This window comes from Orcinus orca, chromosome 1 (genome assembly GCF_937001465.1).
Source record: "Orcinus orca chromosome 1, mOrcOrc1.1, whole genome shotgun sequence".
Taxonomy (NCBI): domain Eukaryota; kingdom Metazoa; phylum Chordata; class Mammalia; order Artiodactyla; family Delphinidae; genus Orcinus; species Orcinus orca.
The window spans coordinates 206,249,779-206,274,743 of record NC_064559.1 but is presented as its reverse complement, the minus strand read 5'-3'; the positions used below and the strand labels follow the sequence as shown (position 1 = coordinate 206,274,743).

At 41.3% G+C, this 24,965-nt stretch overlaps 1 protein-coding gene and 1 non-coding gene across 6 annotated transcripts in view; one reads left to right on the top strand and one right to left on the bottom strand.

The window, feature by feature from the left end:
• Positions 1-24,965, bottom strand: part of RERE (arginine-glutamic acid dipeptide repeats) — a 429,014-nt gene that overhangs the window by 244,349 nt on the left and 159,700 nt on the right. For all 5 annotated transcript variants that reach the window (XM_049707765.1, XM_049707760.1, XM_004272354.4 and 2 more), the window contains one exon: positions 17,006-17,471. In XM_049707765.1, the coding sequence (XP_049563722.1) occupies positions 17,006-17,327 (322 nt within the window). In that variant the 5' untranslated portion in view covers positions 17,328-17,471. The remainder of the gene's footprint in view (positions 1-17,005; positions 17,472-24,965) is intronic.
• Positions 13,628-13,700, top strand: TRNAE-UUC (transfer RNA glutamic acid (anticodon UUC)). Its single transcript has one exon. It is a non-coding gene; the product is annotated as a tRNA-Glu (tRNA).

The following is a 24,965-nucleotide window of genomic DNA, read 5'->3' as shown; positions in this document are numbered from 1 at the left end:
GGGCTTCCCTGGTGGCGCAGTGGTTGAGAGTCCGCCTGCCGGTGCAGGGGACACGGGTTCGTGCCCCAGTTCGGGAAGGTCCCACATGCCGCGGAGCGGCTGGGCCTGTGAGCCGTGGCCGCTGAGCCTGCGCGTCCGGAGCCTGTGCTCCGCAACGGGAGAGGCCACGGCAGTGAGAGGCCCGTGTACCAGAAGGAAAAAAAAAAAAAAGCCTTCTAGCCAGTACAGAGAGCAAACTGGAAACCACGTCTCCATTGTCTAATCGGAAATGTGAGGTATAAAATCCCTTGTAAGGAAGAAGCATAATTTCCCCAAGTCTAAGTGCTGCTAGAGTTAATTCTCAAACACAAACTTGAAAACTTTAGGTGTGAATAGTGGTAATTAAACACTGCTTTTCAGTTAAACTATTCTTGACAATATAAAAATACAAGATATCAGGTGAGACTTTTTTGTGACCTTTTCTTTCCCTCTACTAAAGAGAAAAAATTATAATTATACAAAGAATTAACATTCCCTCAATCAATTTGGTAATTGTACAGTACCTATGTTCTATAATACCAGCACCAATGGGATGTTCAGGACAAGTAAAGTCTACGAACTAAACACCAGCGAATAATAATAATGCCCGGCTTCAGAGCGAACAGTTATGCATAGCTTTACAAATTAAAATGTTAACAATGAGAATAATGAAAAGCAACATACTGAAATAATATTAAAAATTATATTATAAACTCAATCCATTTCTCCTTTTGAAAAGGAACTTATAGCCGCAACCAAATGCCCCCCAAAACTGTATTTTTATTACATCTCTACCGATCAGTCTAAAGTGAGACTAGCACACCATCTGTCAAGCATCAACATCTACCCAGCACACAAAGAAAGCCAGAACAATGTCTACAGCCTTCAGAGAGAACATAAAACAACCCTATCTTTGCCTTTTACAGTTCAGTTTACACATTTTACACACTACACTGATTATCACACTGGACATCATTGAAAAGGCATTCCTTGCAAAGGCAGATTGAATAAGGAAATTTAGAGATATGTGAGAAAATAAATTTAGAGGTTAAATGAGTGTACAAATGTGTAATATCTTTCATATGTAACATACAGTATGCTGCCTAATTGGCTTGAGCATGTATTTAATAGTGAAATAATGAAAAAGATTTAAAGGTACTGGATATTTAATGCAAACATAATGATAAAGAGTCACTGTGTATGAACTTAATAGACCGGTAAAGTGAAAGTTTATCCATTTCCACGCATTTTAAGCATTAACCTAAAAGAACCAGGTGGGACTTCCCTGGTGGCACAGTGGTTAAGAATCCACCTGCCAACGCAGGGGACACGGGTTCAATCCCTGGTCCAGGAAGATCCCACATGCCGCCGAGCAACTAAGCCCGTATGCCACAGGAACTGAGCCTGTGCTCTGGGGCCTGCGAGCCACAACTACTGAAGCCCGTGCGCCCCAGAGCCCGTCCGCAAGAAGAGAAGCCACTGCGATGAGAAGCCTGCGCACCGCAAGGAAGACCCAACGCAGCCGATAAATGAATGGATCAATGAATGAATGAATGAATGAACCAGGTAACTTCCTGATCTTCCCCCATCTATTTTATGGTACTTAAAATCCATTATGAAGTGTATACTAACACAAGTGTATGAAGGAGTAGAAAAGAAAAGCCTGTCTTTTTACGTTTTCTAGTATTTAGGGTATTCAGTTATCCCCAAATCAAAACTGAGGCACACAGGTATCTATTCTGCGGTATTTAAACGCTTTGAAAAAGGAAAAGAAACCACTCTTATGCACATACATTTTAAAGTAATTCACCAAACAATATATTGCCCCATCTTTAAATCCACAGACATTATTTTTAATTGTGGAAAGTCTGGTTTTCTCAGCTGGTGAAGCTGTCAGAATAAATAGAAGGCAATATCTGGAAAGATGACAAACACATGGGTCAAAGTCAAACACAAGCCAATCTCTGTCAAGAACAGAGCCAAATTCCTGCATTTCAATTTAAACGATGTTAGCCAACCCAAATACCACCATGCCACTTCAAATCAAAATTGTTTCCTTTTAAAAAGAGCGCTTTACAAAACTGATAGAGTATAACAGATTAAACAACTCTTTCAGCAATTTCCTCAGCTACTACAAAGCAAGGCATCAATATATAATTATAATAAAGGGAACATTTAACAATTAATGGAGCCAGCAAAAGCTAAACCTCCAGAGCTTAAGAGTTCAAACACTTGCTCACTAAGCAAAAGGGCAGAGGATTTTAACATAACTGCAGGAAATATCAGTCCAGTTAGACTCCAGGTAAACATAAATCTTCTTCCACTGTGATTGGGACTCTCTTCATCTCAGTCCACTGGGCTGATTTTAGTATCCAGCTTGGAGATTCAAACCAAAGAACCCCTGCCTCCCCCTGATGTCTCCCTGCGCTGCTGTGTTATCCAGTTGCTCTAGTCCCATAGGAACAGAAGTGTCCGGAAGGCTGTTAGCTTGCTTTACAACCGACCAATGACCAAGACTCCCCAAGACGTATCACACAGCTGTTAGGTAATAACACCTCTGAAGATAGTCACGATTTGTGCTAGTTTATAATGATGACATCTTAACTAATTCACATTCTTTTCTCATTCAGTTTCTATTCAGATTCTTTACAGAGGATACGTACATACACTCTTTCAAAAAGAAAACAAAAATAAACAGAGTTTCAAAGTGTCACCATCCCAGCAAATACCTTATTTATAAGGTATCATTCTATGCCTCGTAGAGCTTGATAGGAAGCAGAAAAAGTTAAAATTTAATACCTAAATGGTTTCAACAATATAGACAAGTAAAAAATGTTTTAATTTAACTGGATAAATCAAAGTAAAAAAAATTTTTTAATGCAGCATAAAATAGTAGGTGATGAAAGAATTTTAAGGATTATAGAAACAGGCAGAACTAGAAGTTGAGGCAGGAAACCCACAGAGCAAAGATCGGCACCATGGCCTATAGGTCAAATCTGACCCATGACCTGTTTTTGTAAGGCCCACAAAGTACAGAATGGTTTTTACATTTTTTTAATGGTTGGAGGAAAAAAAGAATATTTTTTGACATGTGAAAATTACATGAAATTCAAATTTCATTGTCCATAAATAAAGTTTTATTGGAACACAGCCACCTCACTCATTTATATCTTATCTGTCACTGCTTTCATGCCACAAGGGCAGAGCTGTGCAGTTTCAACAGAGACTGTATGGCCTACAGCGAAGCTGAAAATATTTACTCTCTGGCCCTTTACAGAGAGAGTTTGCTGACCACTGCTCTAGAAATGCTAAGTAAGTCAAGTAGCTCAGCTGAAAATGTGAAATTACCCCATAGAAGACTACCTCGTAAAAGGGTTTTTATTCATTAATGACACATATGCTCAGAAACCTTCTGCTACAAAATGCTCAAGCATTTTTCCAGTGGTTAATATCAAGCATACTGAGCTGAGGATTACAAAATATACCTTTCAGCTAATGCCTACGAGGATAACAAAGTGCCTCTACTACTGCATCTCCAAGTTCCTTGCCACATTCTCCATTTCGGCTGAAAACTCAGCTCATTTTATGAATCGAGATCAAGGATGGAAATATTCCCACACCTGCACCCAAGAACAACACTGTCAGCTGATCAGAGCACTCCTTCCAAACGGACTACATTCAGCCTCGTTCACCTGGAAGAGGAGATGAAATCCATCTGCCATCTAATGTCGAGGTGATCTCTTCTACTCTTCTCACCTAGTTTGGACTTCCTTACCATTCATTTTTTATCATTTTTCTTGTACCTCTTCTTGTGTGAAAACCATGCTGGGAACTCGACTTAGAGGACAACAGTGAAATCACAGTGGAACAGGTATGCTTGCACTCTACAACCTGTGAACAGGGCATTAACAGGCCAAGTGACATACCATCAATTAAAAAAAAAAGAAAACTAGGCTTTTAAAAAAGTCTCCTTATCAAAATACTGATAAGGGGTTCTTGATAAATCCTGCTCCCTTTTTCAACTTCATATAATGCTTTTAATGAACTAGAAAGATGCAGGTTCTACTGAGACCAAAAAAACGGGGCAGGTGGGGGAAGGAGGGTGCACGTTGTGTTTACCATGATACTCAGAGAGGGTCTTAAGGAGCAATAACTAAACTTGGTAACCAATTCCACCAAAAGAAAAGCTCTCTATCAACTACGGCAAACTGAAACCAACCAACAGCAAGAGGCAAGTCCAATTCAGACTCAGACACACAAATATACAGAACTGGGACCACATCGTGATTGACCCACCCAAACGGAGTCCTGAACGGCCAGAACTCATGTTCAGCAGTAGCTACATTAACGTCAGAGCACAGGTGGTTGAGAGCAGAGTGATGTCCCCTCTCAAAATAACCTTCGCCAGGAATTCCATGTGGTTTCCACGCTTCATTGAGATATTTTTTTGAGCATTTGAACAAGCAAAGCAGCTTCCTAGGAAAAGTTTTTGCTTGAGCCCACTCCTGTGTCACAGGATAAGTTCATGAGCTGCTGTCATCACTAGGCAGGCAAACATTCCACTGAACATTTCAAATACCCATAAGGATTACACAGTCCTAAGAAAATAGAACACGAGATCCTAAGAGGGTCAAAGCCCTTCATCTTTGGAGAGGAAGCACGTGTATCTTAGGGTCCCATTGTGTTCAACAGCCTTTCCAGCCAAAAGTGAAACCTTTAATTTAAAAAAAAAAAAAAACAGGCAGCCAACCATAAAAGAGTTGCAGACTTTTATGAATAGTCAAAGAATTAGATAATGTGAGGTCAGAAGCCATCTCCCTTTAGAGTTCTGAAGATGGAGGCTTAGTGACTATAAATATCTCCCATTAGTAGATACACAGCTTTTCAATCTAGGAGGATTAAAAATTAAGTAACCCCAATTTGGTGGTAATTACCTCCTTAAATTGACACATCTTCTTTCCCTGAGAGCATTCAGAATTAAAGAAAGACTTGAGAGAATCAAAAGTATATTAACATTTTTGGGGTTAATAAGATATCAGGATTTGACATTTTTATTCTTTTTATAGTTAAAAGAATGTGGCTTACAACAATATCCTGTAATTCCAATTTTTCAAAGTAACACTACCTAGGGCCATATTATATGCCTGGCCTCTCTAAAGCAGCCCTGTGTGTATGCGTGTGTACTTGTGTAAAGCCCCTGGAGCGGATACTCTGATCCCCATTTCACTAGTGAAGAAACAAAGGCACAGAGGTTGTCCCTTGCAACCACCCACCTCACCCGTGTGTGAAACTGATTCAGAGGGGCGGTCAAGACTGAAACCTAAGTGAGTTTACGCACAGCACTGAAATATTTAAGGCACTTCATTCATAGGTTCACTTCATTCATAGGTATGATTTACTTCATTTATGAGAAGCATTAAGTGCTTTGAGAAGGTTTGTGTTAAAAGATCCCTTAACAATAGAAACCACATATTAAATTTATTTTACTTATTTAATAAGCAAGCCTAACTGTTGAAGATATTACTTTAAAAACAAGACCAATCACAATTCAAAAATCCCTTAAAAGTGACTGTTAAATTTAATTTATAAAGGATATAAGATTTGTAAGCTGAACTTTTAAGAAGTAGTGCCATGTATTCTAATTTATAACTTTAACAAACTGAATACCAATTTTTTAAACCAAAGTAAACTTTCTAGATAGTCTTTTCTACATAAAATTTCAGCCTGAGGACCCTTCTCAAGGAAGTCCTTACATCAGCCACTCTGTACATGTGTTTACTGCCCAACTCCTAAAGGCAGCACAGCTGAGACAATGCTATTCAAGAGAGGCCGCCCAAGAAACACAGGGTGAACACTCAAGTGTGGAGTCACCACCCCTGCCTATGCTGATAAACATCTGGGGAAAAAATAACAAAGTGCCTAGAATGTCCTAGACACTTTTCTAGGTAACTGGGGTACATGAGTGAGCTAAAAGGAAAAAGATCCCTGTCCTTCTGGAGTGGAACAGCAAGGAAAAGACACAAAAGAAATGGGAATGGCGGCATTTAAACCAGGTGTGAAACGTCAAGGGGTAAAGGGACTGTGAGAAGGGGTGAGGCCACAGATCAGGGGTCCTTGGGGGGTGCGGGGTGTCCAGAGGATTTCTGGATGCAGGCTAAAAGTGGGATCCAGGAAACAGGTGAATAGATTACCAGAAAGCTAGATCTCTGAGTTTGAGGATTAATTGTTCATAAAAATGCCTTCAAAGGATTACTATTTATCCATAACATATACCTGCCATTATCAAAGGTGATTTTCAAATGGGCGCATATAGAACATTTCTGTTTCTTTTGGAATATATAGGTTAAGAATACATTGTGGTTCACTGTTTCTCATGTAGACACTTCTGCTGTAACACAATATATATGTTGTTGGGAAAACCTCATGTTCTGCAAATATGTTTATTAAAATACAGGGTAAGGGGCAGCTTAACCAAAACTACTGCAACTCTAAAATCAGATTACCGTTTTGTTTTAAATATAAATTTATTTATCTATTTATTTTATTTATTTGGCTGCATTGGGTCTTCGTGGCTGTGTGGGCCTTCTCCAGTTGCAGCGTAGCGGGGGCTACTCTCGGTTGCAGTGCACGGGCTTCTCATTGCGGTGGCTTCTCTTATTGTGGAGCACGGGCTCTAGGCACATGGGCTTCAGTAGTTGTGGCTCATGGGCTCTAGAGCACAGGCTCAGTAGTTGTGGCACATGGGCTTAGTTGCTCTGCGGCATGCGGGATCTTCCTGCACCAGGGCTCAAACCCGTGTCCCCTGCGTTGGCAGGCAGATTCTTAACCACTGCGCCACCGGGAAAGTCCCCCCCGCTTTTTTTTAATCAGTAAGTATAACCTCAAGAAATAACACAGCCTAGCCCAAGCAGGCACACAGAGGTGATGAAGGCTGCCTTAGGGAATATTTAAAATACATAAAAAGGGGCTCCCCTGGTGGCGCAGTGGTTGAGAGTCCGCCCGCCGATGCAGAGGACACGGGTTTGTGCCCCGGACCGGGAAGATCCCACATGCTGCAGAGCGGTTAGGACCGTGAGCCATGGCCGCTGAGCCTGCGCGTCCGGAGCCTGTGCTCCGCAACGGGAGACGTCACAACAGTGAGTGGCCCACGTACCGCAAAAAAAAAAAAAAATTCATAAAAACAGCAGATGCTGACTCGAAGGTACCAAAACAGTGCAGATTAACATGGGGCTTCTGTAAAGGCGAGCAACAGCAGGCATGTAAGGTGGGGTGCACCTCTCTGGAGAAGGAGCCCCAGGACAGGTGCTCATTTTTTCATTTCACTTTAAAGAGAGATGAAAGGGCTCTCATTGGTGCAACAGCCAAACTGAAGGTTTAAATTCTCATCTTCTTTTTCCTTTTCTGCTAAACTGTAAGCCTATATTATACCATATAATTGCACACTATAATTCCACTTCCTCTAGTCACACACCTCTTGCCTAGAAAAGCTGCATATGAACCAGCACAAGTCGCACGTCCCACTGACATCGTTCCTCTATTTACCTAGCACATGCATAGCAAAACAAACTATTTATAAATATCCATATGTCGTTAGAAGTTCTCCTTGAATCTGGTGACACAGTGAGAGTCTCCTGATAAAGTGGTACACAGGGAACACATGCCGTTCTCCTGGCCATCTCTCATCTACCTCCCCCACCAAACAGCTCCCGAATTCCACTGAGGGGAATTACTGTAGCTCCACCACGTGTAGTTTTAGGGGGAGCAATAAATCAAGATCTGTCTTTTTTGATCCAAGACACAGACATGCAATTCAAGCTTCACCAACCAAATCTACTCTTCTGAGACTGTGGCTGGAGCTGAGTGACAGCAAGACAGGAAAATGCTGAAGGACACCTATTCCAGTGGTAGCACCCAGATGGAATGGTCAGTAGTTTCTGCTGACCCAGAATCGGAACTTCCCTCGATCAGGCAGGTTTCCACCCATTCTGTGTGTTATTCTACCAACAAATTATTTTTGTGTGTGATGTGCCCAATGTCCCCCAGCTTGCATTAAAAAAACTTGAATGAATACAATATGCTCGCATTTATTAGGTCACATAAACCATGTATCCTCCCTTTCAGTTGCTGGGGTAAGGTTTCAACAGTAGCCTAAATATTCTGCAACAATTTACCTCACCCCACTCAGCATACTTCCCGTAACTGTTATGCAATTACCTTTTTAACAATTCTTTATATGTGTCTAGCAAGTGAGCGATAAACAATTTTCAGAAGGAGGCAAGATGTAACTAGGAGTAGGAGAAAGAAAAAGAGCCAAGTAATTATTTCATTTGCATTTTCTAAGAAATGGGCCTATCCCTTCTTTATCTTTCAACATAAGTGTGTTTATTATTTTTATTATCTTCAGTAGTTTTTGCAAATGTCCATCCATTCTTGGCTTTAACCAATTCTCCCAGGCCCGTGCAGTCTTACAAACTAGCTGTGTGGCCTCTCTGTCCCCATATGTACTACAGGGAAACAATGACTGATTTGTGTAGAGACTTTGGGGACTAGAAACAACACGTGTAAAGCAAGCCCAGTACTGGAAACGAGCAGGTGTTTTAAAAACGGTTAGTTATCATCCATGATTACAGCTCCCTCTCTCCCTCACATCTGTTTATTTGCAACCAGGTTCACAGTTCCTTTTGCAATCAGGCACTTGAGAAGATCCAAATCTTTCCCAGCAGACTGGTCACAACTTAATTCTACAGCCACCTCTATTCCTCCTGAACTACATATGCTGCATTTTACATCAAAATCTCAAGCCACGGGGGATTCCCTGGTGGTGCAGGGGTTGAGAATCCGCCTGCCAACACAGGGGACATGGGTTCGAGCCCTGGTCCGGGAAGATCCCACATGCTGCGGAGCAACTAGGCCCGTGCGCCACGACTGAGACTGTGCTCTAGAGCTTGTGCTCTGCAACAAAAGAAGCCACCGCAATGAGAAGCTCGCGCACCGCAACCGAGAGTAGCCCCCGCTTACCACAACTAGAGAAAGCCCGCGCGCAGCAACAAAGACCCAACACAGCCATAAATTAATTAATTAATTAAATTTAAAACACACACACACAACAACTCTAGCCATGAAAGAGTATCTTCCTTTTCTCCCTTTTTTGGATCTGCCTAAATTCCACTCTGCTGTAAATAAGTGACAGGTATGCTGGGATGCTGGTCCTCTCAACCCTCAAGGCAATATGCTCATTTTATATTTGTGCATTAACCTGAAAAAGACCAGGAAGCGCTGGTCTAGATTAGTGATTCTCAAATTTTAATGTGTATTTAAATCACCTTTTGAAAACAAAAACTCTGACTCAGTAAGTCTGGGGTGGAACCTGAGACTGTGCGTTTCTAACCAACTCTCATGGGACGCCCACCTGTGGCCAACCTCAGGCACTCTAGCAAGCGTCTGGAGGACATGTCTCACTGTACTTAAGGACCCCTTCCTTATGAAATAGAAAAAGATATGGTTAACTAGTCTCAAAACTCTACCACCTTCCATTCTTTCGGTTAGAATAATTTTAGAAGTTCCTCTTGCTTCTTCTACCCTCATAAAGTAGTAACTTTATGTGCTAAAATTTTTTCTTTTACATATATTTAGAATTTGAATAATTTCCTAATAAACACTTAAAAGGCGATCATTTCTTGAGGCTTGGGAAAAGTTGAAATAAAATTTCAAAAGAAACAGAAAAAATAAAAACGCAACCCACAACTAAAAGTACACATTATAGTGATTAAAAATAAGAAATACATTTTCACAACTATTCCAAGGACACAACTAAGAGAGCTGAAGTGGTCATTAAACCTTGGGTCACTCAAACTTGAGTCCACATAGCAACAAAGCTCTTCCTGCCTGTTATGGGTTGAACTGCATCTCCCCAAAATTCATACATTCAAGTCCTAACCCTCAGTGCCTCAAAATGTGTCCTTCCTTGGAAAACCAATCACTGCAGACGTAACTAGTTAGAATGAGGTAGGGCCCTACTCCAATGACTGATGTCTATATAAAAAGGAGAGGCCTTCCCCAGTGGCCCAAGTGGTTGAGAGTCTGCCTGCCGATGCAGGGGACACGGGTTCGTGTCCCGGTCCAGGAGGATCCCGCGTGCCGCAGAGCGGCTGGGCCTGTGAGCCATGGCCACTGAGCCTGCGCGTCCAGAGCCTGTGCTCCGCAACGGGAGAGGCCACAACAGTGAGAGGCCCCCGTCCTGCGAAAGTAAATAATAAATAAATAAAGAATCATCCAAAAAGGAGAAATTTGGTGAGACACAAAAACAGGCACACAAAGAGAATGCCACATGAAGTCTGCAGTTATGCTAGCACAAGTCCAGGAACTATCAGAAGCTAGGAGAGACCTGGAATAGACAGATTCTTCCCTTGCACCTGCAGCAGGAGCATGACCCTACTGAGGCCTTGATCTCGAACTTGTAGCCTAAAAAACTGTGAGACAATAGATTTCTGTTGTTTAAGCTAGTCAGTTTGTGGCACTTTATTATGACAGCTCTTGCAAACTCATGCACTGCCTCACTGTGCTTCCTCCCAGATTAAAAAAAATCTAAAGATGACTGTGGAGATAGGTAATCATATCACAGTCTGGTGTGCCATGTGAAGATTTTGGACTTTGTCCTACTAGCAAATGGGATCCACTGAAAGGCTCTAAGGAGGTTAATATTAGATTTATTAAGTGCAAACGAACTTGTAAACAAGTCAAACCACTATCATCCCTAAAGGTTCCTTTATGCCAGAATTCATGTTTCTTGTTACACAAAAAATATTCTCACAATCATCAGAAAAACTCAAGCCCCCTCCCAAATAAGAATGCCTCAAGAAGACACCTTTGGGCTTCCCTGGTGGCACAGTGGTTGAGAGTCCGCCTGCCGATGCAGGGGACACGGGTTCGTGCCCTGGTCTGGGAAGATCCCACATGCCGCGGAGCGGCTGGGCCCGTGAGCCATGGCCGCTGAGCCTGCGCGTCCGGAGCCTGTACTCCGCAACGGGAGAGGCCACAGCAGTGAGAGGCCTGCGTACCGCAAAAAAAAAGAAGACACCTTCACTTTCATGTCACTTCTACCTAAAATTCTTCTACATATAAAAGCCATGGATGAAAAGCTGCAGATCAAATGAGCTTTTATTTTCTCCTAAAATGTATGTCCTGGAACACCAAATGCCGGAGTTTTGTTCACCTTTATTTTAGAAAGGAAATGTTTATCTGTGTGATTGCAGTAGATAAGCTTTCAATTATTCAGAAAATCAAGACTCTGAAACCAAATTCAGCCTCTTACCTGGTCAAAGACCAACCCCTCAGTGAAGAATCAGCAGCTAAATGTTAGGACAGATGATTTGTTAAAATGCTGGTAACTCCCTTCCCTCCTTAAATAGAAACTTGAACCAAAGGGAGACTATACGGTTTTAGAAGTTTCACGTTCTAACTTTCCTTTTTCTTTTTAAGTAAATTTCTCATTTAAGTATAACAGACATACAGCAAAGTGCAAAGCATGATAAATTCTCACAAAGTGAACAAATCCATGTAACCAGCACTATCACCACAAAACAGAACATGACCAGACCCAAAAGTCCCCTTCATGCTCTGTTCCAGACACCAGCGCCCCATCAGTGTAACTGCTATCCTGACTTCAAAACACCAAAGAATAGTTTTAACTGTTTTTTAACTTTATATAAAAGGAATCATACAGTATTATACTCTTTTGAGTCCACTCAATATTATGCTTTGATTAATAGTCTCCTTTTAACTTCAATAGTCCGTGTGTGTGTGTGTGTGTGTGTGTGTGTGTGTGTGTGTAATTTTAATTCAAACTAGATCCCCAGGTTTCATTTTGTTTAGATTTTTCCAGCTTAGATTCCATTTGCATCAAAAGGAATTAACATCTCAATGTTCAATATAAAATCAATTCTAGTTTCTAGGTCCTTTATCAGTTCAAGTCCCCAGTTCCAAACAATAAGGAAAATTTGCAAATAAAAGGGGGAAATGTTTTATTTCACCTAAGATTTCATAAACCACAAACTTAAAAGTTCTTCGTCTTTTATAAGTAAAGTTTATCTTCATGAAAACTTTCACTCTTTGTTATGAAGGCAGAAGAGCCAGAGAGATAACAAAGCTGAAAATTCTGAGGCTTGGTTTTTCCCTCCTCTCTTGCACGGGATGGAGATTTCTTTCATTCTACGAATACGTCCAGGGTAAATGGGAGAATCAAAAATTATCAGTTGAAATGACAGAATACAAAAAACAGAGAACCAGCTTAATAAGCACATTTTAAAAAACACTTTCCTTATCGAAATAGCAAGCAAAAGTGACCTGCCCAAGTGAAAAAAATATCTCCCAATGATTTGAATTTAATCTTTTGACTCTTTTACCTGATCAAGAATAAAGGAGTCACAGTATCTAACTGAAAATAGTGAATATCCTATTGGTGGGAATGTAAATTGGAAAGCAGCATGGGAGTTTCTCCACAAATTAAAAATATGACTACCATTTGATCCAGCAATTCCACCTCTGCGTATGTATCTGAAGGAAATAAAATCGCTATCTGGAAGAGATATCTGTACCCCTAGGTTCACTGCAGCATTACTTACAATAGCCAAGACCCGGAAGCAATCTAAGGGTCCACTGATGGATGAAGGAATAAAGAAAATGCATAGGTATACAACAGAACATTATTCAGCCACTGAAAAAAAAGAAGGAAATCCTGCCGTTTGCAACAACACGGATGAACCCTGAGGGTATCATGCTAAGTGAAAAAGCCAGACAGAGAAATACTGTATGATCTGACTTAGATGTGGAACCTAAGAAAACCAAACTCAGAAACTGAGAACAGATTAGTGGTTGCCACAGGTGTGGAGGTGGGGGATAGGGGTAGGGGAAATAGGTGAAGGCAGTCAAAGGGTACAAACTTCCAGTTATAAGATGAATAAGTTCTGGGGATGTAATGTACAGCACGGTGATTATAGTTAAGAATACTGCCGTGTATATTTGAAAGTTGCTAAGAGAAGAGATTTTAAAAGTTCACACCACCCACACACACAAACAAAACTGTAATTTTGGGTCGTAATGGATGTATTAATTAACCTCATTGTGGTATAATCATTTTGCATTATATACATATATAAAATAACTGTTATACATCTTAAGTTTAATGTCATGTGTCAATTATATCTCAATAAAGCTAGGGAAAAGAAAAAAAGCAGAAAGAAATTTATATGCCACCCACAGCAAACTTTAGAAATCAATACTCTATGCTAAAGAGGCCCATAAGGGAAATCTGGCTGCACACAGCTGTGTAATGAATCAATTTGTTACCGTGACAGTCATCTCAAAAGTAGAGTAACGGTTGATAGACAACAAAGAAGTTAGATTAGACACAGATGCAAAATATAAACAGAGCTCCACAAGGTTTTTGTTTTGGTTTTTATTTTATAACAAGTCTGTTAAATCATCCATTGGGAAATAAATGATTCAAGACGGGACTTCCAGAAGCATTATTCTAACTTTGACATCATTTATCAGTCAATATATTTTTGAAAAAAATTTTCAGAAACTTATTTACTCAACAAATACTGGGAGTTCCCTGGTGGTCCAGTGGTTAGGACTTGGCGCTTTCACTGCCGTGGGCCCAGGTTCAATCCCTGGTCGGGGAACTAAGATCCCGCAAGCCAAGCGGCGAGGCCAAGAACAAAACAAACAAACAAACGCAAACAAATATTATGGAATACACACTATGTGTACACTATTGTAGATTCCAGGAATAAGCAAAAACAGAGTTGCTGCCTTTATGGAAGAGAGAGACAGCTACTAATCCTAAAATAGTAACAGAAATAAATAGAAAAGTATTACTGTTATAAGTGCTAGAAGAAAAGATACATAATGCCAGGACAGTAGCTATTAAGGAAATCTGGAAAACGTGGGAGGGGAAAGGCAATGACACTGGAATGGGAGAAATGAAGAAAGGAGAGCAGTTAAGTAAGTATGTCTGTGTGTGTGTTGGGGATGGGGAGGGCGGGGGGGTCGGTCACTAACCTGAGGCAACAGCAAGTGCAAAGACCCCAAGGCAGGAGGTAACATGGGCACTGTAACTACAAGTCCATTATGCTGAGCCTCTAAGGGCAAAATAAAGGTAACTCCAGAGATGATGAGCAGGAGCAAAAGAGAACTGGTTGTAACCAGGCATGAGGTTAAACCTTAGCTAGCGACAAATCCTAAATACCCGATTTCTCAATAAAACCTCATTCTTCTCAGACCAAATAATCTGAACATAGGCTTGTCCCCCTAGGACAAGGAAGTATAGTTATATAATAGTCTATTTTTATCCTCACAGTATCACTCACTGCTAGGCTCATTCTTAATGACATTTTGGGGGGTATTTATAATTTATACTTGATTTGAGTATTAAAACCAATTCAGAAAAGGAAAAAGAAAAAAATTAATTTGTGATCTACATCCTAAAGAAACAAATGAGAATAACAATAATACACAGAAGAAATCCCTTATGATGCCCCATAAAGTCCCTACTAAAACACTTAAGATACAACAAACCACAGAGAATCTCTGTAACTGGGTGAGGATAATGGTTTTTCATCACTAACAGAAGATGTTACTGTAGTACTTTGCACCAAGAAAGAGAAAGAGCAAAAAGAAAGACGAAGGAAAGAAAAGAATCAAGTCCCACCTGGGAATCTAACCACAGTACCCTACTTCTGATTCTTCAGTTTAGATAAACCTAAAACATAGGCACTATTTTAAAATCCTCCATTGAGAAACAAGCTATTTGGAGAAGTCATTTAGCTTCGCATGCATAACCGCAAAAGAAATGAAACCACTGAGAAGGTCAGAAACAGTCTCCTTACCAAAGAGTAAGACTCCTACTTACTCCTACTTACTCTTACAGACTGGCAGGACCCGGCAGGATGCAAACCCCAGGCCACAGCTGTCAGCCCCCAAGCACAAGGGGCACCTCACAGGAAGTAGTTATGCTCTGAGCGCCAAAGAAAACTTTCAGAGCCATTTTTGGTTGTCGTACATCCTTTATAACATATTTAGCTTCCAGAGAGGCTGTATCTTTTTCACATTTCACAAAGGTCCTCAGATATACTGAAACAATGTCTGCCTCCCTGAGTACACAGTTCTTCCCCAAAACAAGAACCTGCTGTTTTGAAAATAAGCCATTAGCAACCCTCCTCCACAGAGTCTTCTAAGCACCAAGCAGGAAGGATTTCCTTTCATCCTGTAGAATATGCAATATGAATGTGCAACAGTTCTCAAACTAGTTTTCTCAAAAATGTTTTTTCTTAGGGAGATACTCAGCAGAAACAGGATGCCACAGGCCCATAAACGGGAAAAACGGCAGATTTTTTTTTTTCAACGCTAAAGAGGTTTCCTTACCTGCAGGACTTCTCAGAGTCATTAATTATGACTCTCTCACATGAGGGACAGTACGTGCAGCATTTCCCACATGTTCTGACTACAAATATTTTGAGGAAGCATCCCCACTGACACAGCAGTAACATTCCACTGAGAAAGGCTGGCATTTAGTACTGCACAAGGCAGCCAGACTTTTGACAGTGATCCAAAAGATCATAGTATAGTACCACACTGAATTGTTATGTATCAAGAGAAAAGGCTAACAAGATCTTTCCTTATTTTTAAGTTATCATCCTGTAATCTATAGCTAAAGGAGTTAACCCATTCTGTTCCTTTCTCATGATCTAGAACTACACAGGTTCATAGCAAGCAATCTGCGGTAAGTCTTCAGTGGCTAAGAAAATCTGACTATCCAACATCTAAGTCTGAATCAAAGATTCTGATAGTACTGTAACCTACACATTTCCAAATCTCTAGAGCAGAGCTCCAACTTCCCCCAAACCTCAACTTTGATAATTTTTTATCACATAAATATCTTCTCAGTTCATCATCAACCAAAACATAGTTGTGAATACAAGCTTATCTGTGTAATTTCTAACACTGATTATTTTTTGACATTCAAAACTAATTCCTTTGCGGGGAAAAAATCCGATACTTTATGTGAAGTTGAGCACAGTTACAGTACTCCTCAGCAAAACAACTGTACCAGGTTAATGACATAATCTGTCTAATCTCCTGCTCCTGGAAAAATATCAAACTGAGAGGCTTTTAATCTGTTAATTACATCTCATGAAATTCACATCATTCCTGAGCACTGTAAGTAATTCAAACAAAATGATTTTAGCTAGTTTTACTGACTTCTGTAAGAAAAGTACCTTAATACACACAATACGTCATATGGAAAAGGAAGGTTCTGCTGGTGTTCAACAGGTTCTGAATCACTTGCTTCCCTGAATCTTATCTGAAAGCTGGGTCTCTGTCTCTCTCTCTCTCTCTCTCTCTGAACAACTGCTATAAATAACCTCAATATACTGCGTGAACACAGTACCTTTCCTGGAAAACAGAGCAGGTTAGTTGGCTTCATCTATTATCACTGACTAGAGACCCTGAAGATCAATACTTTGGAAAAGGAGGTCATCAGGAGGAATAAACCTTCGTCTGAAGGCCATTAAAAACACCTTCTAGTTTCTGGTCACTCCTGTAGCCAACGTAAAATGTCCTGTTCCCAAGAATTTGAAGGTTTACTTGTCCCACTGTGTACTCCATTCTGCAGGGTCTCAACACAGCCTAATCGGTGCTGAAGACAAAAGGCAAGGAGGAAGTGGAAAGAGGAAAACTACTGGGCAGGCGGTGAAGTGCGAGAATGAGCAGCAGAAGACAAGGAAAGAACGACAGGCACACCGGCCAGGGCAGGAGGCGAGTGGAGGCGGGCACACCCAGATGACCAAAGCTGGCAGCTGTTTCCCACCTGGAGTTTTCCTGCCCCAAACCACTACCCACTCTTCTGGGTTCCACGCCTGCCTGCATCCACGTGCTGACATCGTTTCTCTACCACAAACACTGTAAAGACCCAAAGGCGCCTCACCTCCTGGTCTGTAGACGACATCATCCTCCGTGATGTAAGACGTTATCTCCCCGGTGTCCGTCCTTTCGTAACGAGACTTTTTTTTCGGGGGCTTCTTCTTGGTCTTCTTCGTGGACTCCTCCGTGGTGGCACCATTGTCATTGTCCTCATCTTCACTGTGGTCACTCTCAGCATAATTTTTGGCTCCTCCTTCCAAGGTACAGCTCCTGCGTGGCCTTGAATTCTCACTCTCTCGCGCCTTGTCTCTCTTCTCTCTCTCTCGGTCCCGATCTCGGTCCCGGTCCTTCTCTTTGTCTTTGTCTTTGTCTTTATCAGCTGTCATGATTCGCCACGTGCCTTCTTCTGTCCTCTCACGGCTGGGCCTCCGTGAAAGGTAGACAGTAAGCCTGGGCTTCAGTCTTCTGAATTTCTCACTCAATTCCAGGGAAAATCCGACCACTCCAACAACCCCAACGTTTCAAAAATGCTAGGAGAGGAAAGAGAGAGCGAAATTGATTTTCCTTTAACATTTTCTCGTATTTCCTTCCTAAAATAACGTTTTGTTAAATGACTCACTTACTCATGCTTTAGCAACTAAAACTTCTCACTGGCAATAGGAAAAAAGGTAGGACAAGTGATATCAAATTTAAATATAAACAGTTTTGGGCCTCAACTAGCATATGGTTTGGGATTTTCGATCACACCAATAATGAAAGGTGTCTGAATGCGTAAGGGTAAACTATGCTTTCTGTATACAAATTGTTTTCTCTAACTTTTAAAGGAAAAGGTAAAGTGTACCCTAGTAAACAACATATTATGGGTACAAGTATACAAAAGGGGCTTCATAACCCATAACATTAATTTAAAAGGGTAAGAACCTGTAGTTAAATTATTTCCACCTGCAAAAAGTAATTTGGATAGCCTTGGAAAATGTCTCAGGATGTCTCACAGCGCATTACCTTCTGAAGACTCTTTCTAGCCACTTCTCCAAATTTCCAGAGCTCCTCTCAAGAATAAACATAAGAGCTGACTCAAATAAAAGTGACAACCTCAAAGCAAGATTCCTTTGCCTTCAATTACAATTTTTTACATCTTCTAGGTCTACTTACTATTCTAGTTATTTTCCAGGAAAAATGGTTTCTCGAAAGATATATTATCTCTGTCTTAAGAAAATATAACAGCTTCCAAAAACAACCTTCCATCTTTAGGGAATATTAGGTGGTTTATACATTCTTCCAAATTTCCACTGTTAATGGTTTCCCTAATAAATTTCTCCCCAGAACTAAACCCCAAAAGGAAAGTCTGAAGGTTTTAAGAATGTATAATGAGAAGAGTAAACCCCAAGCTCCAACCCAACACAATTCTTATAAAAAATTTTAATTTTATTTACATGTCAGTTTTGGAACAGTCATAATAACCAGTAATTTATCTTTTGCAATCTTTTATCATCCTTCCCAGTATCTCATTTTTTCAGCAATCTGTACCAAACATTATCTACGTGCCAGGGGTTCAGAACTAGAGACACCATGACGGAACACCTCGTGGTCCTTGCCCGCAATGCTCTAATGCAGAGAGGAGACAACTGATCAATAGGAGAACCATCCCTTGCTCATGCTACGAGGGCCAGATAGGAAACAACACGTGCAAAGAAACGAAAAATTGGTCCTCTTTACTCAGACAACAACAAACAAGTCAGTTTGTAATTACATGCCTCAGACGCAGAGAAAATTCTCTTTGGTCATGCCAAAACCATAAAAATTATCATATACTCTCTCCAAAGCTCTTAGGTCAAACTTGATACCAGAAAAGACCTCCACATAAGCACTTCAAATATCCTTAGGCATTCAGGAAAATTTTTAAAATGTTAACAACAACTTTTGGGTGAGAGAACAATGAAGGAGCAATAATGCCAACAATCTATAAGCAAAGTCAGAAGGATGAAAGCATGTAGCACAAACCTAAATTGCTTCCTTTTATATAGGAAATGCACTTTCAGATAGGATTTCAATTTTCTAAACATATTTCCAGAAAATGAAAAATTATTCTAGTGCCTGCAAAAGTTCTGCTTCAATGAATCATCTGCTAAACAGACAGTAATAAACTCCCAAGTCCCTGTAGGCCACTAGTGTTAGCAATTGAAAATACACCAAGAGACATATTACTTTCTCCATCTGGCTTAAGTTTAGAGCCTGAACAAGCCAATCATACAAGAAAGAAAACCATCAGCTAATACAGTTGTTAAAACATTCCTCTTTGACACTGAAAACATACCAAGGCCTCCTGGGAATCTAAAAAGAACAAGAAGCTTAGGCTGAAAGCCTCTAAGACGCAGTTCAGGACAGACATACTTCAGATAAGTTCAAGAAAAAAACTCATTCTCCCTAGGGTTAACAGGATAACTGCTCCAGAAAATTGTGTAAAAATATTATTTCAGCACTTAAAAAAAGGAAAAAAAAACAGTAAGTCCAAATTGTACATTCAACGTTACTCCCTACAAAATCATATACTGTATTTCTATTTACAAAAAAATTTGAGTTGTTTCTGCCAAGAGTTAGCAAGAAAAATTCAACAATCAACAGAGAAAACATCCACAAAATAAAATCCTCTACGTGTGTGTGTGTGTGTGTGTGCGCGCGCGCGCGTGTATCCAACCTTCAGATAACCAAGAATATTGATAATCCAAAGCAAAAGTTAATCCAACTACCATTCACATTTGGCTATAAAATATAGCTCAGTGGGGATATATTCTTTTCCTCTGTACTTACCACACTAATCATAATTTTTTGAGCCTCATTATAAAACGACCAACATGCAACAATAATACAACATTTGAGGAAAGGGACCCAGAGAGGAACCAGGTGGCACCGAGAAAGGTAGCTGTCGCTTCAGTACGCTAGAAATGATCTACACAGTAGACAATACAACAGCATCTTTAAAACAGCAAGGGGTTTACAAAGCAGGTCCCTGCCATGATCTCATTAGATTCTCTCTGTCTACAACTCAGTGATGTGAACCAGACAGAAGTCACCACTCCCACTTTTCAGGCTACAGGAGGAGAACTAAGAAGAGATCATCTGCCCGTGAGTGAGTCTAAAGCAGGTCTCCCAAAGGTGAACCCCATCTGACCTGATTCCAACCTGCTGCTCAGGTTATAATCTGTATCTTCACAGGTGCCAACCTTTCCTACATGTATTCTTGCTGATAATTTGCACAGACAGTTTTAGGAAACACACTCACTTTAACCTCTCCCCCAAAAAACAAGAGGTACTTTTCTCCAGTAAGACAGACAAGAATATTGAAAATATCTTGTCGATCCACTACTCAACCCAGTTAAACAGGAAACACGGCAAAAGATACTTTAATAATTAATTAAAGGAATAATCAAATCTAAAACATTTCAGATTCAAAACAATCTTCATCTATTCATCGAACAAATGTCTACTGAATGCCCACAATGTGCGGTGTGCTAGTTACTGCCCTAGGTATGGGGAAAATAGCAGAGAACCACATACAAACATCCCTGCCCTTGTGGAACTGATGTTCCAGGAAGTGGAGAAAGATATATACATACACACACACACACACACACACACACACACACATACACACACACACACACACACACACACACTCACTATATTAAAAGATCTTACATGGGGAGTCCAATGGGGACAAGGGAGTATAAGAGGATTGCAATTTTAAATGGTCAGGTAAGGCCTCACTGAGGTGGCTTTGTCCCAAGTTAAGAGTGAGTACAGAGGAAACACGGAGACCATTCCAGCAGAGGGGAAAGTAGGTGCAAATGTCCAGAGGCAGCAGTGATTCAGTTACATTCAAGACACGGGAGGCCAGAGGGGCTGGAGTGACATGTGGAAGAGGACTGATTTTTTAAAAACGAACGTATAGTCCTCACACTAGTTTCCAGAGTCATCAGATTGCACTTCATCGTTTTATCTTGATAAAATTTGGTAGGCTAGCTTCGTTTCGTTGTGATCTAATCAGGGTCAAAGGCATTTAACAGAGTCGAGGATACAGAACTGTTCTTTATTACTTCAGGTTACTTAACCCTCTACACAAACACTGTCTGCCTCTTCAAAGTGAAGCCAACAACCACCTACAAACACCTTACACTACGTAACAGAACTGATTTGGATAAAGTACTAAAATTTCGGTCATGCTCAGGGTCCACACCTCATTTAAGGACACCACTTCTTGTCACTATTTAAGCAGTCCCAGGAGGTTTGGGCCCTTGATAGAACTGCAAGAAGACTGGGCTCAGAAGCCAAGATCCAAGTTCTTGGCACTGCCAGGGCTAGTGCCTTAGGCAGATCACTCTCTCTCTGAGTCAGTTTCAATGCTGTAAAACAGGGATAATAGCTACTTCACAGAGCTGCTGTGAGAATTAAGTATACATATACAGGTAAATGCACTTATAGATTGCAAAGTGCTTTATAAATATAAACTATCAACAATATATACTTAGATCAGTCATGACTACATTATCTACTACAGCAGATAATGCCAAACAGTGTACTGTGCTATGCAAGATATAAACGTAGCCAAACGTCATCCTTACCCTCAAGAATTTATTACCTACTAGGGAGGAGGGGGAATCCTATTACACGAGTAAGAAATAAATCATGGAAAACTGACTACAAATGAAGTAAAAATTTTAAAATATCTCCTCTTGGATTGGGTAAAACCCACTTATTAATGAAAACTTGCTCCTTCCTCCTGAGTTCCCAATCCCTGAGTTCTGTTCATTTCAGTTGCTCAAGCCAGATTCTGGAGGACGCTTGACTCTCACACCAAATGCAGTTAGTGAAGTCCAATGAATTCTTCCTCATTCAACCACAGCAAGAAATGCTTACGTTTGTCAAATACCAATCACACACTAGGCATTTTCCTCAGCTCTCAGGGTCTACCAATCACCTCCTGAATAACTCTATAATTTGTCCACTGCTCCAACTCAAGCAGAGAGTGCCTATTTCAAGCCATCATCATCTTTCACACAGATTAACACAACTGCCTTCTAACTGGTCTCTGTGACTATAAAATTTTGTTTTTGCTTTCCTTCCAATTCATCCTCCAACACAGCCAGCCAAGCATCTGACCCTCCACCACTTTTTTTTTTACATTGAGATATAATTCACACACCATACAATTCACCATGTACAGCACAATTCACTGTGCACCATTCCTTTTCAAAGATTACAGAGACCTTCCTGTCCTGACTGCCCCTTCACCACTCCAGCCCCACCTCCACCCTTCCTGTGTGTCCAGCAGTCCCCTCCCCTTTGTCGGGCTAACCTCTACTTACCCTTAGGGCCCTCAGGCATTTCTGCTGCCCAACTCCAGGAAGGCTCCCAGACTCCCCCCAAAGTCCAGCCCCTCACTGTTCCCCATCCTGCCTGCAAAGTGGCCCTCATTGATCCCACTACTGGTATCTATTGTTAACTTGTGTAACTTCTCCACTAACCAACAAGGACCATGACTATAGTGTAATATTCACTAGAACAACTTCTACTGACGCAATTTCCTCTCTGCATCAAATCCACTACAGGGTTTGTTCTCATTATCATTTGACCATTCAGCACCCTCTGACAGGGCTGACCACACACCCTCCTTCTGGAAAGGCTCTTTTCCTCTGGCCTTCCTGGCACTGTCATCTCCTGGGTCTATTTAACTGTTCCTCCACCTCTAGTACTGGACCAGCTAATGGGGGAGCTCTTCAGGAGCTATCCGGAGCCATCCTTCCTCAACCTCGTCGATCTCTTACGTGTCCGTCAGGCCCCAGGTACCACACCCACACAGGCGATCCACAAATGCACGTGTTTACCAAACTTCTCCTGCAGAGCCAGATGCCTCCAAAAACTGCCCCCACCTGAAGTCTCCTCTTGGATGTCTCAAAGGTACCTCAACATATCAAAACAATGGCACACTCTGGCCCCAAATGGCCTCTCTCGTGACTGGTGCTGCTGCCCACCCTATCATGCAAGCTGGACATCTAAGCCACATGTTTAGCACCTCCTCTCTTTCATCCCATCATCAACAAACCATGTCACCGTTACCTTATAAATTTCTCTCAAACACACCTACTTGAGAACACGTCCAACACCACAACCTTAGTTAAAAGCTACTAGTGTGGCTTTCCTGGACCACTTCAATTGGCTTCTCTCCAAATCCACTCCTCTGAATCCTCATAATTCTCTTTATAGACTGCAGCCAGGGCTCTCCTTTCAAAAGGCTAACGTGATTATGTCAATCCTTACCTTAAAATACTCAGTGACTTGTCACTTCTGTTAACTAAAAACCCAAATCCTAACCATGATCTACAACGCCCTTATCTTTCTATCTGGCCTCATCCCTCGCCTCCCTCCCACACTCTGTGCCCAACCACACTGCCCTTCCCTCTGCCCCTTGAACACACGCCCTCCTACCTGGAGTAAGACTTAGCTCATGTTCTCCCTTCCGTCATGATGCTCATCTCCTCTCCTGGCCTAGGTATCTCCTATTCTTCCTTCAGGTCACAGCTCAACAGGAACTTCCTCAAGATGTCCTTTCTTGTCCAAAAGGACTAGGTTAAATCCCTTTGTAATGCTCTCTACAACGGTAACTTCACATTTATTTGTGTGATTTGATTAACATCTGTCTCCACCTCTAAGCTAGAAGCTCCGTGAAGGGCTGACCCTGACTCTCTTTGCCCTGTGTTGTATTCTCAAATCCTAACTCACTGCTTGGCACACACAGACGAGCAATAAATTACTCTTCCCTGCCCTCCCTCTCACACATAAGCTGGATCAATCAAGACGGTATTATGATGAGACCTTTATTTGGGAAAGAAAATATTTCATGCGTAAATAACTGAGGGGGTGCTTGAGCTGGCCTGCACACCATGAACAGGGTGGGAGGAGCAAAAAGGAGGAGAGAGCATTCAGGTGCAAGTGCAGTAAAACAGTTATTGATTAAATCCTTGTCCTGGATGGCAGGCACAGAGTAGAACTAGTAGGAAGTAAGCTTAAGTAGAGGGGGGAACGGATAATGGGAGCTCCTGAAATAATAAAGCAGCTAATACTCACTGAGCACTTAACACGCGCTAAGCATTTTACACGTTAATTCATTTAAACTTCACTATAATGAGACTGAGAATATAATTTATCGTCCAAACCAGGACACATCTGAGAGCAAAAACATTAATAATTGTTCAGGAAAAACGTGAAACCAGGTCACATGATCATCCTAACTGTAACGCTATTCAGTAGATGCCGTTGCTATGTACAGTTTCCCTGCAAAAGCAAGCACTGAGAGGCTGAGCAAGGAGACCCAAACTCACGCACTGTGTATTTCGGTAGACCCCAATCACACAGCTCTGTGTGAGACCCAGGGCGCTGACTCAGAGCCTATACTCTTAACCACAAGGCTATACTGCCTTCAATCACACAGCCTTAAGAGAGTTTGCTAAGCAAACGGTGTTACTGCAGGCTCTTAAGATGAAAGTAGGATTTGGGGAAGCATTCATCCCTTCTGGCACGAGATATTTTCCAACAACGGTTGTTAGTGCCATTCCCAACTAGCTTGCTCTCAAATCTATTATCTCTGAAAGCCTAAATCAGGAACCAAGGTCCTCAAGAACTTCTGCCTTTGCCATTTCTACATTTATTATGTCTCAATAAATGCTTTAGCCTTTTCCCTTCGTAACAAAATGGGATGGTCCAAGAGTGGAAGACCTAAGTGAGCTACCCACTGCACTGGGCCCCACCTGCAAGACAAGCAGCTGCAGCCAGGCAGGCAACAGAACACCCAGGAAGCATGTGACAGCTGAGCGACTTGCTTTCTCAGTAACATCAATGTTCTTTTCCTGTTCCCTTTCATACCAACAGCCTGGGAATGAAAATGTACTGACTTGTGCTCTGGAAAGGGAAATGTCACTCTAACACTTGTTACTCCCGGATAAGAACACATAAACAGCAACCTGCTGCAC